At 39.1% G+C, this 14,693-nt stretch overlaps 1 protein-coding gene across 1 annotated transcript; it reads left to right on the forward strand.

The window, feature by feature from the left end:
* The first annotated feature begins 5,686 nt into the window (after positions 1-5,686).
* Positions 5,687-6,628, forward strand: LOC129076519 (olfactory receptor 52E5). Its single transcript, XM_054580677.1, has one exon. The coding sequence runs from the start codon at positions 5,687-5,689 to the stop codon at positions 6,626-6,628; it is 942 nt and encodes a 313-aa protein (XP_054436652.1).
* The last annotated feature ends 8,065 nt before the right edge of the window (positions 6,629-14,693 follow it).

Consider the following 14,693-nt stretch of genomic DNA (forward strand, 5'->3'; position numbering starts at 1 on the left):
CATAAATGAAGAACTGGAGGAAAATTCTAAACATATTCTTGAAGGCCAGGATTTTTATGTGTTTACCTTTCAATTACTATTCTCCACTATTTCTTCAGGATTATATCTGTAGTGTTAGGTACTGCCTCTCTTTTTGTTCTCAGAGTTCCCTTAGAAGAAATTTGAATTTCTTTTTATCCTTTTATACAGCTCAAGAGTTATTCAAAACAATACTGACATTTAAAAAAATCATATAGACAAATATACTTGAAATCAATTCTAGTATGTTTTTCTTAAAGATTGAAATTTTTTCAAAGAAGAAATTAAATAATCATGTAATTGCCACCCAGCTCTATGTTTGTAGTCCTATATATTCTCACATAATTTTTGAGTATTCTCTCTTTCAGGCCAAAAGTGGGATGAAGGAAAAAACTGATATGCCAGGAGTATTCTCTTCTATGTTTTATAAGAATTATGGTTATTGAGGAAAACATTGAGCTTCCTAAAACTTTAACTAGAATTGAAGTTCTGAAACATTGATACAAGAGTATATATCTAGATATATCAAATTTTGTTGAAAATATTATAGATAATTAAGAAGAGGCACTAACTTTTTATTTTTTACACTCATTTACCATAAAACAAATTAAAGCTCCCTGAAGAGAAGAGAGTATTAGCTCTGGAGCTATACAAGTTAAGATACATATATAAAATATCTTGAAAACTTACACTTACCTAGCCTGGTAGCTCACATGAGATCTTTCATTATTTGTTCAAGAAATGCAGTAGATTTGACCATTACAACATAAAATGCTAAAATTACAAGCCAACTTTTATTATTTTGACTTATATTTATTGAACACAATTACTATGTTGTCTAACTTATGGCAGAAACTTAGCAAATGTATGTTGAATTAAGGAATGTTTGCTTGTCATATGAGCATTAATGACATCTAGTGGTAAAACTAAATACACTTCTTGAACAAATTGCTTATGTGAGCAATCTAGTGAACTAAAAAGTAACTAGAATTTTTCTATTTAAATTCATCTGATCAGCACAACAAACAAGCAAGCAAAATATAACCAGAAACATTGAAATAAAGAACATACTGGCAGTAACCAGAGGGGTAGGGGCAAGGGAATAACAGGGGAAAGGGGAAATGTTGTCAAGGAACATGTATAAAGGACCCACGGACAAAGCCAAAGGGGGTTAGATTTCAGGATGGGAGGTGGCGGTGAGTAGGGCAGGGGAGGGTAGTGGGGGGGAAATGGAGACAACTGTACTCAAACAACAATAAAAAAATAAATGGATAAATAATAAATTCAACACCAAAATAAAAATATCTATCACTATTTGAAATAAGTGATAACGGTAATACCCATTTTAATAATAGCTTAAATCTACTTTCAAATATTGCTATTTTAGTTAAATGAATTATTCCACTTAATCTGGAGAAAAAAACATGCTAAATGTCATTTTCATTTCCCTTGTGAATTTATAGGGGTAACATGAGCCTTAGAAAAGTTAAGAAACATGTTTAACATCACTCAGCTTTTGAATCACAGGAAAGGGATTTAAATTTAAGTTATCTGACTCCAAAATGTTGATTTCAGGGATAATGTAATGCAATAATTATGATTAGTGTTTATTTGAGCACCTTCTAGGCATTAGCCTCTTATATCATTAAAACAATCCTATAAGTCAGTGTAATTTTTTCTCATTTTTCCTGTAAGAAAATCAAGGCTCAGAATGACAAATTAAATCAGCCTAGGTCACAGAACAAATAGGTGGACAAAATGGTCATGTTCTAAGTGGATATGATAAACTGCTTTCCTTTGTGTAAATATATATTTATTTTCATGTTTCTATTAATTAATATTATATATAGTGTTCAAAGCACTATATTCTCACAAAAATGATCTCATGTAATTCCTAGAACCGATATACATCAGGGTTTGGAAACTTATGTTAGAATTCTGGCTCTGCTATTTACTAAATGTACATATACTTCTGAGCTGACTTTGGGGAAATATTGGGTTTTTCCTATAGTGTTCTTTCTCTGTGTTCACTGTCTTTCCAAAGTACCTGCTCACCTGGTACCACAGTGGGGTTTAAAATGCTGGCCATTATGCCTCTGACTGACTAGACTCCTGGGACCTATATGGGGAGGACACTTGCTGGAGGATGTAAATTCTAAATTATCTATAACCAGAAGGTACCTCTAACCAGAAATCACAGAGCTTGATCATCAGGGATATATGGAAATTTCCTGTCCCACTACTCCCGGCCCAGGAGCACAACCCACTGTGTGGAGACTCTTCCCAGGGGACTAGAGTGAGTTCAGTATAACTGTTTGGCCCTGACTATTGAGAACTTAGTCGCATGCAGGTTGCAGTCTGTGGTATCCAATTCTTCACAAACGATTTCTCAGATGCTTGGCAGAGGTAAGTGAGTTAGTTCCTGGTAATGCTGGAAGAGAGTTTGTAATGAGTGTAACTAAAGTGATTCATGGAGGAGGTGGAGCTCCCCTGACTCAGCCAAGAGTCTTTAGATAGGGCCCTCTCCAAGCAATGCAGCAAAATAGAGAGATTAGAGTTGTGTGGACAATAACTGGCTTCATAGCTACACGGCATTTACTAACACAGAAGCACACAGCACACACTCACTGAACTAAATAAATATATTAACAACCCCAGAACATATATATATATATATATATATATATATATATATATATATATATAAAACACACGAATAAAGAAAGTTGCTTGTAAACACGAGGGTCAATGCCAATGGTAACTTTTCATACCATTGAAAAGCTGGTACAAATAGGGTCTTTTCTTCCCTACTTCCTTCTACTTTTCACACTTCAGAGGAGAACTTCTTACACAGACACAGCCATCCTAGTGGGAGAAGGTCACAATATATTTAGAAACGGGACAAAGAAGGGTTGAGAAATGGGAAGCCTGGGAACCTGAGTAAGAGCTTCTCCAATTCTGTTGCATGGGATAAAAGCCAGACCCAGGGAGAAGTTCAGTTTATCCTAGGGAACTGAGTGTCTGAAAGTGAAAAGAAAGGATCAGAAAGGGAGGGAAAGAGAGAATCTCAGAGAGTTACGCGGAAGGTAACCTAGAGAATAGACATGGAAGTGCTGGTGAAACAGATGAAAGATGACGACTGCATCCACGGCGGTCACAGCGATGGCAGTGGCTGCTGCAGAGGCAGTGATCTAGACAGACAATGCCTTTTGATAAGGACAGTAAGAGTATTTACAAGGATCACTCTGAATTTGGAATATATTCAGAATACCAAAGCACCCTTTTAAAAGTTTCCCTACAAAGACTTTTAAAAAATGGAAGAATTATTATGACAGTGGAAACCTTGTGTGAGGCAAGAAGCAAAATACTGGCATGAGTAGCTATGCTTCAGGCTTCACAAATTTGGGAACTTTGACTCAACTTGTGCTGCTTGCCTGCATGTGTAGCAGTACTTGGCAGATATAGATATTTGTTAAATGGATTAAAGATTAATAACTGAAACTTTTATAATATGACAGATGAGGGCAGAGAGCAGCAGTGGTGGTAAGTTAGCAGAAGATCCGGAATATAGGAGGAAAGCTTAAGTCTCGGGATGTAAAAATCTATATGGTTTTAGATACTTGATAGATGAACTTAATCATTTTCTTGGCAGGAACAAAATAACAAATCCCACCAGGTAAATAACTTCCACTCTCCTACCCATCCTAAATGCCACCACAAGGAGTGAACAGAGGACTTTGCAAACTATGTATAAATCCTTCTCCCCTAGGTCTGCACAGAGTTCCCTACCCCTTTTTCTAAGGGTGTGATCACTGCTTCTCAATCGTATTTTATTAATGGGATTATACAGGGTGGGGCAAAAGTAGGTTTACAGTTGTTTGCATGAAAAATAATACAATAATTAATAAGTAATAATACAAGAATAAACTCTTTGTGTTTTATGTACTCACAACCGTAAACCTACTTTTGCCCCATCCTGTATTGATGATCAGTCACATGCGTTCAAAAAGAAAATCACTGAGGGCCATTGGTAAAGAGGAAAGAATTATAGAAAAAGTTAAGATAAAAAGATTATACACATTTTAATTAACTCAGTGGTTGTGAAGGGGAAAATGATAGATCAGATAGCTATTTCTGAAGACTAATACTGTTAAACACTTGGAAAGTTGACCTGCTCCAAAAAGTCACTAACACCATGGTACAAGATAACATTGTCTTCAATCTGGACCCCTGTGATAGCCTAACTGATCCAACTACACATGCACTTGCTGCCTTTAATACATTTTTGACAGTGCATCCAGGGTGACATTTTTGAAATGCAAATTCAATCACGCACTACACTGCGGCATAAAATCCTACAGTTTCTTACCATTGTTTCTAGGATGAAGATAAAACCCCTTAAAATTAGCCGCAAGAGCCTACATGATCCCATTGCTGTCTTTGCACCCCCTGTTCCTGTTAACTGGAAATATTTTCCCAGCTCATTTCCCTCTTCCACTTCTTAGTAGTTTCTCATCCTTCAGCTATCAATTTAGTTAGCATTTCCTCAGGAAAGCATCCCCCGGAAACATATCAGACTTTGCAGTTCTAGGAGGGACCACTGTTTTGCTGAAATCATGTAATAGTCTCCCGATGTGTCTAAATGCCTTAATTCCATTCCTTCATTCAGATTCAAACACCAGCTAGTCAATCCTTTATCTTTACTGGGTTTTCTCCCACGTAGAATTTTTAAAAATTTTTTAGGTCAGGTCTACTTTACAGGAGTGTATCATTCCCTTGAACCCTCAGACCAGCTGATAAGACCAGGTGAGTCATCATCTTCACCTCAATCCCAGTCCCGTGATATTTGACACACACTAACATACACACCATCTTTCTTATGCTTAACATCCTCATTAACAGATATAATTAACAGCAGATATTTGCTAATTTAATGCAATAAGTAGGCTTTTCCTTAGAGACTGAAGGGAAGGAAGACAGGAGAAGTGCAGAATTGTTATATTTGGAAATTTTCTGCATGGTTGCCTACATTAGTGAAGCAAGTCTTTTGAAGTGAGAGTGTCTTCTTTTTTAATGAAACATAACAGGTAGAATGTGAACTTTAAGGTAGAGAAATGCAATATTCCTGAAATCCGTAGAGCTTTTCTAACTCCTGGTATTATGATTCATTTTCTCTGGGAGGCAGCTGGCACTGCCATTATAGTACTGTTCAGAGATGTTCTTTTGTTGGAGAATATCTGGTGATGCCAGCCTGAATAGCTGTACAAGTAATGATGGCTATGGCCTTTCTAAACTGGGCTTGTTTGATGAATCAAGAGAAATTTTAGAGCTATGTATAAGTGGGACTCGGAGTAGAATTCATGTGGGGGTATGGGTGTGTGTGTTATTTTTCCAGCTTTTGAGTTGGTATAAATTTGGAGGACAAACTTATTATTCTCCGCAGGTAGAACAATGACCGGTAAAATATCATGAAAAGAATATGAGAGTGTCTTTCTTTAACTGTGCCTCCTATTTCCTCTCTAGGTGTCCTCTGCTGTATTATGGAATTAAAGAATGGCTTTTCTGTTTCTCCAGAAAGTAGGCAACATGTTATGAAGGAGGTTAGGTACTCTCACTGGAAGCAAGAAAACTCCTGCAAGAAATGCATCTATAACCAATTTTCACTAATATGCTGCATCTCAACAATACCCAGTTCCACCCTCCTTCCTTCCTTCTGATAGGTATTCCAGGGCTAGAAGATGTACACATCTGGATTGGCTTCCCCTTCTTTGCAGTGTATCTAATAGCCCTCCTGGGGAACATCACTATCCTCTTTGTGATCAAGACTGAACGCAGCCTCCACCAACCCATGTTTTATTTCCTGGCCATGTTGGCCTGCACTGATCTTGGCCTGTCCACAGCCACCATCCCCAAGATGCTGGGCATTTTCTGGTTCAATCTCAGGGACATTGTATTTGGTGCTTGCATCACACAAATGTACACTATCCACATATGCACTGGCCTGGAGTCTGTGGTGCTGACAGTCATGGCCATAGATCGCTATGTTGCCATCTGCAACCCCCTGAGATACAGCATGATCCTCACCAATAAGGTTATAGCCATCCTAGGTATAGTCATTATAGTCAGGACTTTGGTGTTTGTGACTCCATTCATATTTCTCATCCTGAGATTGCCTTTTTGTGGTGTGCGGATTATTCCGCACACCTACTGTGAACACATGGGCTTAGCAAAATTGGCTTGTGCCAGTATTAGGGTCAATGTTATATATGGCTTGGTTGCTTTCTCAGTGGGATACATTGACCTTTCTGTGATTGGATTTTCTTATGTTCAAATCCTCCGAGCAGTCTTCCACCTCCCATCCTGGGATGCCCGGCTCAAAGCTCTGAGCACATGTGGCTCCCATACCTGTGTCATGTTAGCTTTCTACCTGCCAGCCCTCTTCTCCTTCATGACACATCGATTTGGTCACAACATCCCTCATTACATCCACATTCTCCTTGCCAATCTGTACGTGATTGTTCCCCCTGCTCTTAACCCTGTAATCTATGGGGTCAGAACAAAACAAATAAGAGAGCGTGTACTAAGGATTCTCAACCCTAAACATAGTTGACCATTAGTCCCAGAAGGATCTTCTACAATAGTCCATTAAAACAATAATGAGATAAGACCGAAGAAAACACCGAAAATATTCTTATTAAATTCCGTTGGCATTCTCGCATAAGCCAATCACATGATATTTCACCCATTTCTCATAATTTGTGCACCCCATTGTAAGGCAAGACATAGCTCAAAAATTCCAAAACAATCTCTCTATTTTGCCATAAGACATGTACAAAAAATATCTCACATTTAAACCCCACTGATAATACAAAATTTCTAAAGGGAGAAAAAGGTTTCCAAAAAATTGTGCCTTGAAAAAGCTGCTTCTCTTCATTCACATGTCGGAAGCTAAAGTTCATGCCTTTAAAATGATGCGGGATTTTGTGAAGACCAAGCAGGATACAGTGGTAAGAGAAATTAACCAAGAATCATAAGCCCAGGTTTAAATTCAGGCTTTGACCTTGACTTGAACATTACTTGAGAATTTCATTTAAAGCTCTTTGAGTTTCAGTATCCTTGCCAATAAAATGTTATAAAGCAATATTAATTTGGCACTGTGAACTAAAAAAAAAACAAAAAAAAAACTGTTAGGAAAATCTTTTCATTTTGTAAAACATTAAAAGATTTGGAAATAAACAAATGTATTTGTAGTGTGATGGTTACTTCTACTGTATGTACATTTAGTTTACCAGATCCAATTCCAGCATACAGTTACTTGTATGAATTGTGGTCTCCAGCTCCAGATTATCCCAGTTCTTGGGACTCTTCAGAGACTCTCAGTCCATACCTTACTCAGACAATCTTTCAGTCAGGAGAGTATAGAACCTGCAGTGTTAAGAGAGCTCTACCTAGGCTTGAGGATTCAGTGAAACCCCATGCTCTTATTAGGGTAAGCCTCAGGACATACTATAAAAGAGTCATTGCTGAAATTATATAACGTCATTCTCATTAGAGTATGGAAGCTAGATAAGCTTGATTTGGGGGAGTGTGGTTCTAGGAGTTGAAAAAATAAAAAATTGTCTTCTAATTAGAAATGGGACACTGGTTGACACTTAAGATGGGACGAGCAAAGGAACATGCAGAGAATAGGGCTAAGGTGACAATAATATAAACTGAAAAGCAGTGAACAGAAGAAATGATACTTTATATAAATATATAAAGATATAAATATATAATTATAAAGAAATATATGTAAATATATTATGTAAATAAATAAAGAAATGTTGCTTTATTTAAATATATAGGGATTTTGTAAATATATAAATTTATAAAATCTAAGGAGATCAAAACTATAAAGGTGACAAAAAAGTCTTTGCAGATTACCTTCCAAGTAAGATGTTAAGCCATGACAATTTTTTATGTTTCTTTTTTTAAAGATTTATTTATTTATTTATTTACAGAGGGGAAAGGAGGGAGAGAAAAGAAGGGAGTGAAACATCAATGTGTGGTTGTCTCTCATGCACTCCCTACTGGGAACCTGGCCCACAACCCAGGCATGTGACCTGACTGGGAATCAAACTGGCAAAACCTTGGTGTGCAGACCAGTGTTCAATTCACTGAGCCGTACCAGCCAGGGCAGCTTTTTTGTTTCTTATGTTATAGTAACTCATTCATAAAGTATTTACTCATAAATAAAGCTTTTAAAATTGTTTTAGAAAACTGACATTATTCTGGTGGCAAAATCAGAAAATAGAAAAGAAGAAAAATACAGAAGGCAAAATTCATAAGAAAGAAAAATACAAGTAAACTACAAATACATTTACAAAATTATAAATAAATTTGACAAACTGGATTAGGTTATGTATTTTAACAATCTATATTATTACAAGGGTGCTTACTAAGTGTCAAGTGCTATATTTCCATTACCTCATTTAATTTTCAAAATAATCCTAGAAGAGAGATACCAGTATTAATATTAGTTTACATAAGCGAAAATTAATTTCAGAATGATAAATTTATTCATTAAGGAAAAATCAAGATGGCAGAGGAGTGAGTGGAAGTCACACTGACCTCCTCCCAGGACCAATCTGGAATTACAACTAAATTGTGGAGAAATTACCTGGAATAAACAACTGAACAATAGTGAGAGAGGAGCCTTATAACCTCAGATAGACAGAAGAATCAGTTTTAGCACAACCTAACTGGTAAGGAATGTAGTAGAGACTCGAGAAGGCAGGCGGGGCGCCCACTGGTGGCAGCACCAGATGGGCATTGAAACAGCCAGTCAGATGTCCCTGAGAAGAGCGGGGTCTGAACCATAAGTGGGGATCTCCAGCCTAGAGCATCAGAGCCCAAAAAGTACACAGATAGCAACCAGGTGCAAAAAGCGGCACTGTTGCTCTCTGCCAGAGATGGGTGCCTTGAGACACAAAGAGCCATTTAAAGGTCCAATACATAAATTTTTATTCGCAGCCACTTACCCTGGTCTCCAGCAAAGGCGGGGGTGGAGTGGGCTGGAGACACCTGAGAAGAGACTGGGTAAGGAGGCTTTGGGGAGAGAAGTAAGAGAGCAGCCAGCAGGATCCCAGTGCTGACTCATCACCCCTATGTGGTGGCAGCCATCTTGCTCAGGCAGACCACTCCCCTGAGCGACAGTAGGTGAGAGGACCCAATAGCCCCACCCCAAGAAGGGACTCTACCCTGGCCTGTTAGTGGTAAAGCCTGCCTGCTGAATGCAGCATGACTAGATTAACAACTAAAGGAGACAGCCACAGACAGTAAATTACTGGAAGTCTCGAACAGACTCCCTAAGGTCAGACAGGGTCAGCATCTGACATCATCAGAGGCAGATCCAGAGAGAAAAAAACAGCAGTCTTTTACCATAGAAGTTCACACCACAAAGTCAGGAACTGAAGACAGATCAACTTAAGAAGCAGAAGCAAAACAGAAGAGTCTCACAAATAATGGGAAGACAAAGAAACACCCTCAGTCAAAGGGAAAGAAGGAATCCTCAGAAAGAGAACTAAATGAAATAGAGGCAAATATACTATCAGATATTGAGTTCAAAACAACAATTCTAAGGATGCTCAATGAGCTCAGTGAGCTCAGAGAGAATTACAAAAAAATACAGGGAAACGATGAGGAACTTAAAGGAAAATATATCAGCATGAAAAAGGACATAGAAACTATCAACAGGAGGAAAGAGGAAATGGAATACAATTTGCGAATTGAAGAACACAGTAGAAGGAATCAAAAGCAGGCTAGATGAAGCAGAGGATTGAATTGGCAAGCTGGAGGATAAGGTAGAATAAAGCTCCCAGAAAGAGCAAGAAAATGAAAAAAGACTCAGGAAGAATGAAGAGGCACTGAGGGAAATGCAGGATAACCCAAAACGTAATAATATCTGTATAATAGGGATACCAGAAGGAGAAGAAGAGGAGCAAGGGTTAGAGAACCTGTTTGAAAAAGTCATGATGGAAAACTTTCCTAATTTGAAGAGAGAGAAAGTCACACAAGCCCAGGTAGCACAGAGGGTCCCATTCAAGAGGAACCCAATGAGGCCCACTCCAAGACACATCATCATTTAAATGGCAAATATCAGAGATGGAGAGAGAACCCTAAAGGCAGCAAGGGAGAAACAGGTAGTAACATACAAGGAAGGATCATATGGCTAGCAGCTGACTTCTCAACAGAAACACTACAAGCCAGAAGGGAATGTCAAGAAATAATACAAGGAATGAAAAGCAAAGGCCTGCAACCAAGACTGCTCTACCCAGCAAGGCTTTCAATTAAAATGGATGGTGAAATAAGGAGTTTTCCAGACAAAAGAAGGCTAACAGAATACACCTCCCCCAAATCAGCATTGCAAAATATGCTAAAGGGACTGCTTTAGGAAGATGCAGAAAAAGAGTCTATGAACACTCAGTTCCTTCCACAGTCACCAACACTTGATATTATCAATGTTTTTAATACTTACTAATCTGATTGTTACAATGATGTCTGCTATTTTAATTGTTACCTTATTATTTATTGAAACTAAACCTGTTTTTGTATATTTCTTAACTATTTCTATTATTTTCAAAAAGTTTTAAATGACTTTTTGTATTTTCTATCCATTTTTGATTAAATATTTTTAGAATTTTTGCCCTAAAAAATAAAAAACTATTAACTCTTTTTTAGATGTGTTTCAAATACTTTCCTATTCTATTACTCATCCTTTACTTTGTTTATATGTATATTACTGTATCGTCTGAAATGTTTAATATAGTCATATTGTCAATATTTTACTTTATAGCTTTTGGGTTTGAATATTTTACTTCAGGGTAAGAAAAATATTATTTTTTATTTTCTCCTAAAACTTCTTAGATTTTACATATTGATTTTTAACCCATCTGAATATTTTTTGTGTCATGTGTGAAATAAGGCTCTATATTTGTTTTATTTCAAGTAATGGTGGTCCATGACCTTATTTGTTGAATACGCTTTATTTTCCCCCATTGATTTGAAATATCAGTTTAATCATATCTTACATTTTTAGACAGATATATGTTTGTTTCTAAAATGCTCATTTTATTTCGTTGATCTACTTGATTATTTCTGTGCTGATGAAAAGTGAACCACCTCTATGTGAAAATATATTTGCCAATGATACCTCAGACAAAGGTTTGATCTCCAAAATATATAAATAACTCACATGACTCCACTCCAGGAAGAGAAACAATCCAATTAATAAATGGGAAAAGGGCCTGAACAGACACTTCTCCAAGGAGAACGTACAGAGGGCCCAGAGACACATGAAAAGATGCTCAGCATCACTAGCCATTAGAGAAATGCAAATTAAAACCGCAATGAGATACCACTTCACACCAGTCACAATGGACATCATAAACAAATCAACAAACAACAAATGCTGGCAAGGTTGTGGAGGAAAGGAAAGCCTAGTACACTGTTGGTGGGAATGCAGACTGGTGCAGCCACTGTGGAAAACAGTTTGGAAAACAGTTTGGAACTAAAAATGGAACTGCCTTTTGACCCAGCAAATCCACTGGAATTATACCCTAAGACTCCCAAAACACCAATTCAAAAGAATTTATACACCCCAATATTCACAGGAGCATAATTTACAATAGCCAAGTGTTGGAAGCAACTTAAGTGTCCAACAGTAAATGAGTGGATCAAAAATTATGGTACAGACTGGAAAGATGGCAGAGGTGTGAATGGGAGTCACGCTGACCTTCTCCCAAGACCAAACTGGAATTGCAACTAAATAGTGGAGAAATCCCCTGGAAAACAATGGAACGATAGAGGGAGAGGAGCCTTGGAGCTGCAGACAGACAATGGATTCAACTCTCACACATCCCAATGGGTGAGAAGTGCAGTGGAGGCTCAAGAGGGTCGGCTGGGTGCCCACAGGCACCAGCACCAGAGGGACATTGAAACAGCCAGTTGGATCCCCCCAGAACAGGGTCTGAACCATAAACAGAGACCCCTAGACTACAGCAGCTAAAACCAGGAAAACACACAGACAAAACGCAACCCCGTAAAGCTTAAGAGCGCTCTCTGCCAGAGACAGGTGGCTGGAGATGCAAAGAGACATTTAAAGGGCCAGCACAAAAATTTGCAGTGGCAGCCGCCTTCCTTGATCTCTAGGTAGAGGCAGCAGGAGAGTGGAGTGGACTGGTGCCTGAGGAAAGATTGGCGAGGAAAACTTTTTGAAGAGAACAGAGACAGTGGCCAGCGGAGCCCAGGTCATAACTCACCTCCCACTCAGCAGCTACCACCTCACCCAGACATAAGAGAATCAATTAACCTGCCTTTGCACGCTCCACACACAGCTTGTGGGCATGTGGGCTAGGGGCTGAGGGCAGACTGGCTGGAAGAAACAGAGGATCCCTCGCCAAAGGGGACACATAGCTACATAGAGACCCTTGAGGAGAGACCGGAGATGAAGGGGTTGGGGAAAGCACTGGAGGATTATCTGAGATCCCTGGAGCAGAGTCCCTGCCCATTCTGTAGTCCCCATTTGTGCACGCAGGCCACGCCCCCAAAGAGGCAGAAGCAGGGACGGGAGCCAGAAGGCTCGCAATTACAGTCAGCAGAAATAGTGGATCCCTAGCCAAAGGGGTCATAGATCTGCCCAGAGACCCTGGAGGAGAGACTGGACACAGGATTAACCAGAGTCCACAAGCTGACTTCTTCCCATTTCACTAGTCTCCATTTTGCGCTGGCAGGCCATGCCCCCAAAGAGCCAAAAGCAGGGAAAGCACACAATAGAAGACCCTAAATGACCGGTGCCAGCCCTGCCAGTGGCTGACGGCAAAGGAGTGCGCAAGGTCAGGTGACTAAACCCCCCACCCTCCCCGCAAGAGCATGCACCCAGGCCGGACAGTCGGTGACCAGGAAGGTTGGGGATCCTGCCTGAGACAAGGAGCACGCTCAAGGAGCCAGTCTGAAAGTGCAGAGCTATCCAAAGAAATAGTCAAACCCTGGCTGAAGAGGTCACAGAGCTGCCCAAAGCAAGAGTCAGACACAGACAGTAGACTCCTAGAAAGCTCAGACAAACGACCCAAGGTCGTATAGGTGACATCATCAGAGGCAGGCCCAGAAAGAAGAGTAAAGAATAAATAAATAAATAAATAAATAAATAAATAAATAAATAAATAAAAAGACCCCCCTACTACCACAGAAGTTTAATCCACAAAGTCAGGAAATCAAGATGGCCCAATGGAAACAGAAGAAAAATAAATAAATAATTAAATAAATAAATTACTTAACAGACTCTCGCAAAAATGGGAAGAAAAAGAAGTCCCCCCCAAATGAGTGGAAAAGGGGACTTCCCACAGAGAGAGCTAAATGAAATAGAGGCAAGGGAACCATCAGATATTGAATTCAAAACAATGGCTCTAAGGAAGTACAATGAGCTCAGCCAGCTCAAAGAGAACTATGAGAAACTGCAGAGAAACTATCAGGATCTTACAACAAACTATATCAGCCTGGAAAAGGACATAGAAACTATCAAGAAGAACCAAGAGGATATGCAGAATACCATTTCTGAATTGAAGAACACAGTAGACAGAATTCAAAGCAGGCTGGATGAAGCCGAGGATCGAGTCAGTGAGATGGAGGATAAGGTAGAAAAAAGCTCCCAGAAAGAACAAGAAATGGAAAAAAAGACTCAAAAAGATAAAGAGGCATTTAGGGAAATGCAGGGCAAATTGAAACGCAATAATATCCGCATAATAGGGATAAAAGAAGGAGAAGAGGAGCAAGGGATAGAGAACCTCTTTGAAAAAGTAATGATGGAAAATTTCCCTAATTTGAGGAGAGAAAGGGTCTCATGGATCCAGGAGGCACAGAGGGACCCCTTCAAGAGGGACCCAAGGAGGCCCACTCCAAGACACATCATTATTAAAATGGCAACTATGGCAAAGACAAAGAGAGAATCCTCAAGGCAGCAAGGGAGAAGGAGAAAGTAACATACAAGGAGGCCACGAAACACCTAGGAGCGAATTCTCAACAGAAACACTACAAGCCAGAAGGGAATGGAAACAAATATTTCAAAGTGACTGAAGAGCAAGGGCCTAAAACCAAGGCTGCTCTACCCAGCAAGCTCTCAATTAAAACAGGAGGGGAAATAAGGAGTTTCCCAGACAAAAGAAGGCTAAAAGAATACATCTCTACCAAACCAGCACTCCAAGATATGCTCAAGGGACTGGTTTAAGAAGATGAAGGAAAAGAGTGAGAAAGAGAAAAACACAGGTACAAAGAGAAAAAATGAGTAAGTTTCTATCAGTAATAACTCTCAATGTAAATGGACTAAATGCCCCAATCAAAAGACACAAGATAGCCAAAGGATAAGAAAACATGACCCACACATATGCTGCCTACAAGAGACCCACCCCAGAGGAAGAGACCTACACAGATTGAAAGTAAAGGGATGGAAAAAAATATTCCAAGCAACTGGGCAAGAAAAAAGGCCAGTGTTGCCATACTTGTATCAGACAAAGTAGATTTCAAAACAAAGGCCATAAAAAGAGACCCAGAGGGGCACTTTATAATACTTAAAGGAAGAATCTATCAAGAAGACATCAACATTGTAAACTTATATGCTCCCAATATAGGAGCCCCCAAGTATA

The sequence above is a fragment of the Pteronotus mesoamericanus genome, unplaced genomic scaffold, assembly GCF_021234165.1.
Source record: "Pteronotus mesoamericanus isolate MK-2021 breed Mesoamerican mustached bat unplaced genomic scaffold, CSHL_Meso_final contig_591, whole genome shotgun sequence".
Lineage (NCBI taxonomy): Eukaryota > Metazoa > Chordata > Mammalia > Chiroptera > Mormoopidae > Pteronotus > Pteronotus mesoamericanus.

Bases quoted from the DNA above. Each gene is read 5' to 3' on its own strand.
- LOC129076519 (XM_054580677.1), top strand. From the start codon at position 5,687: ATGCTGCATCTCAACAATACCCAGTTCCACCCTCCTTCCTTCCTTCTG.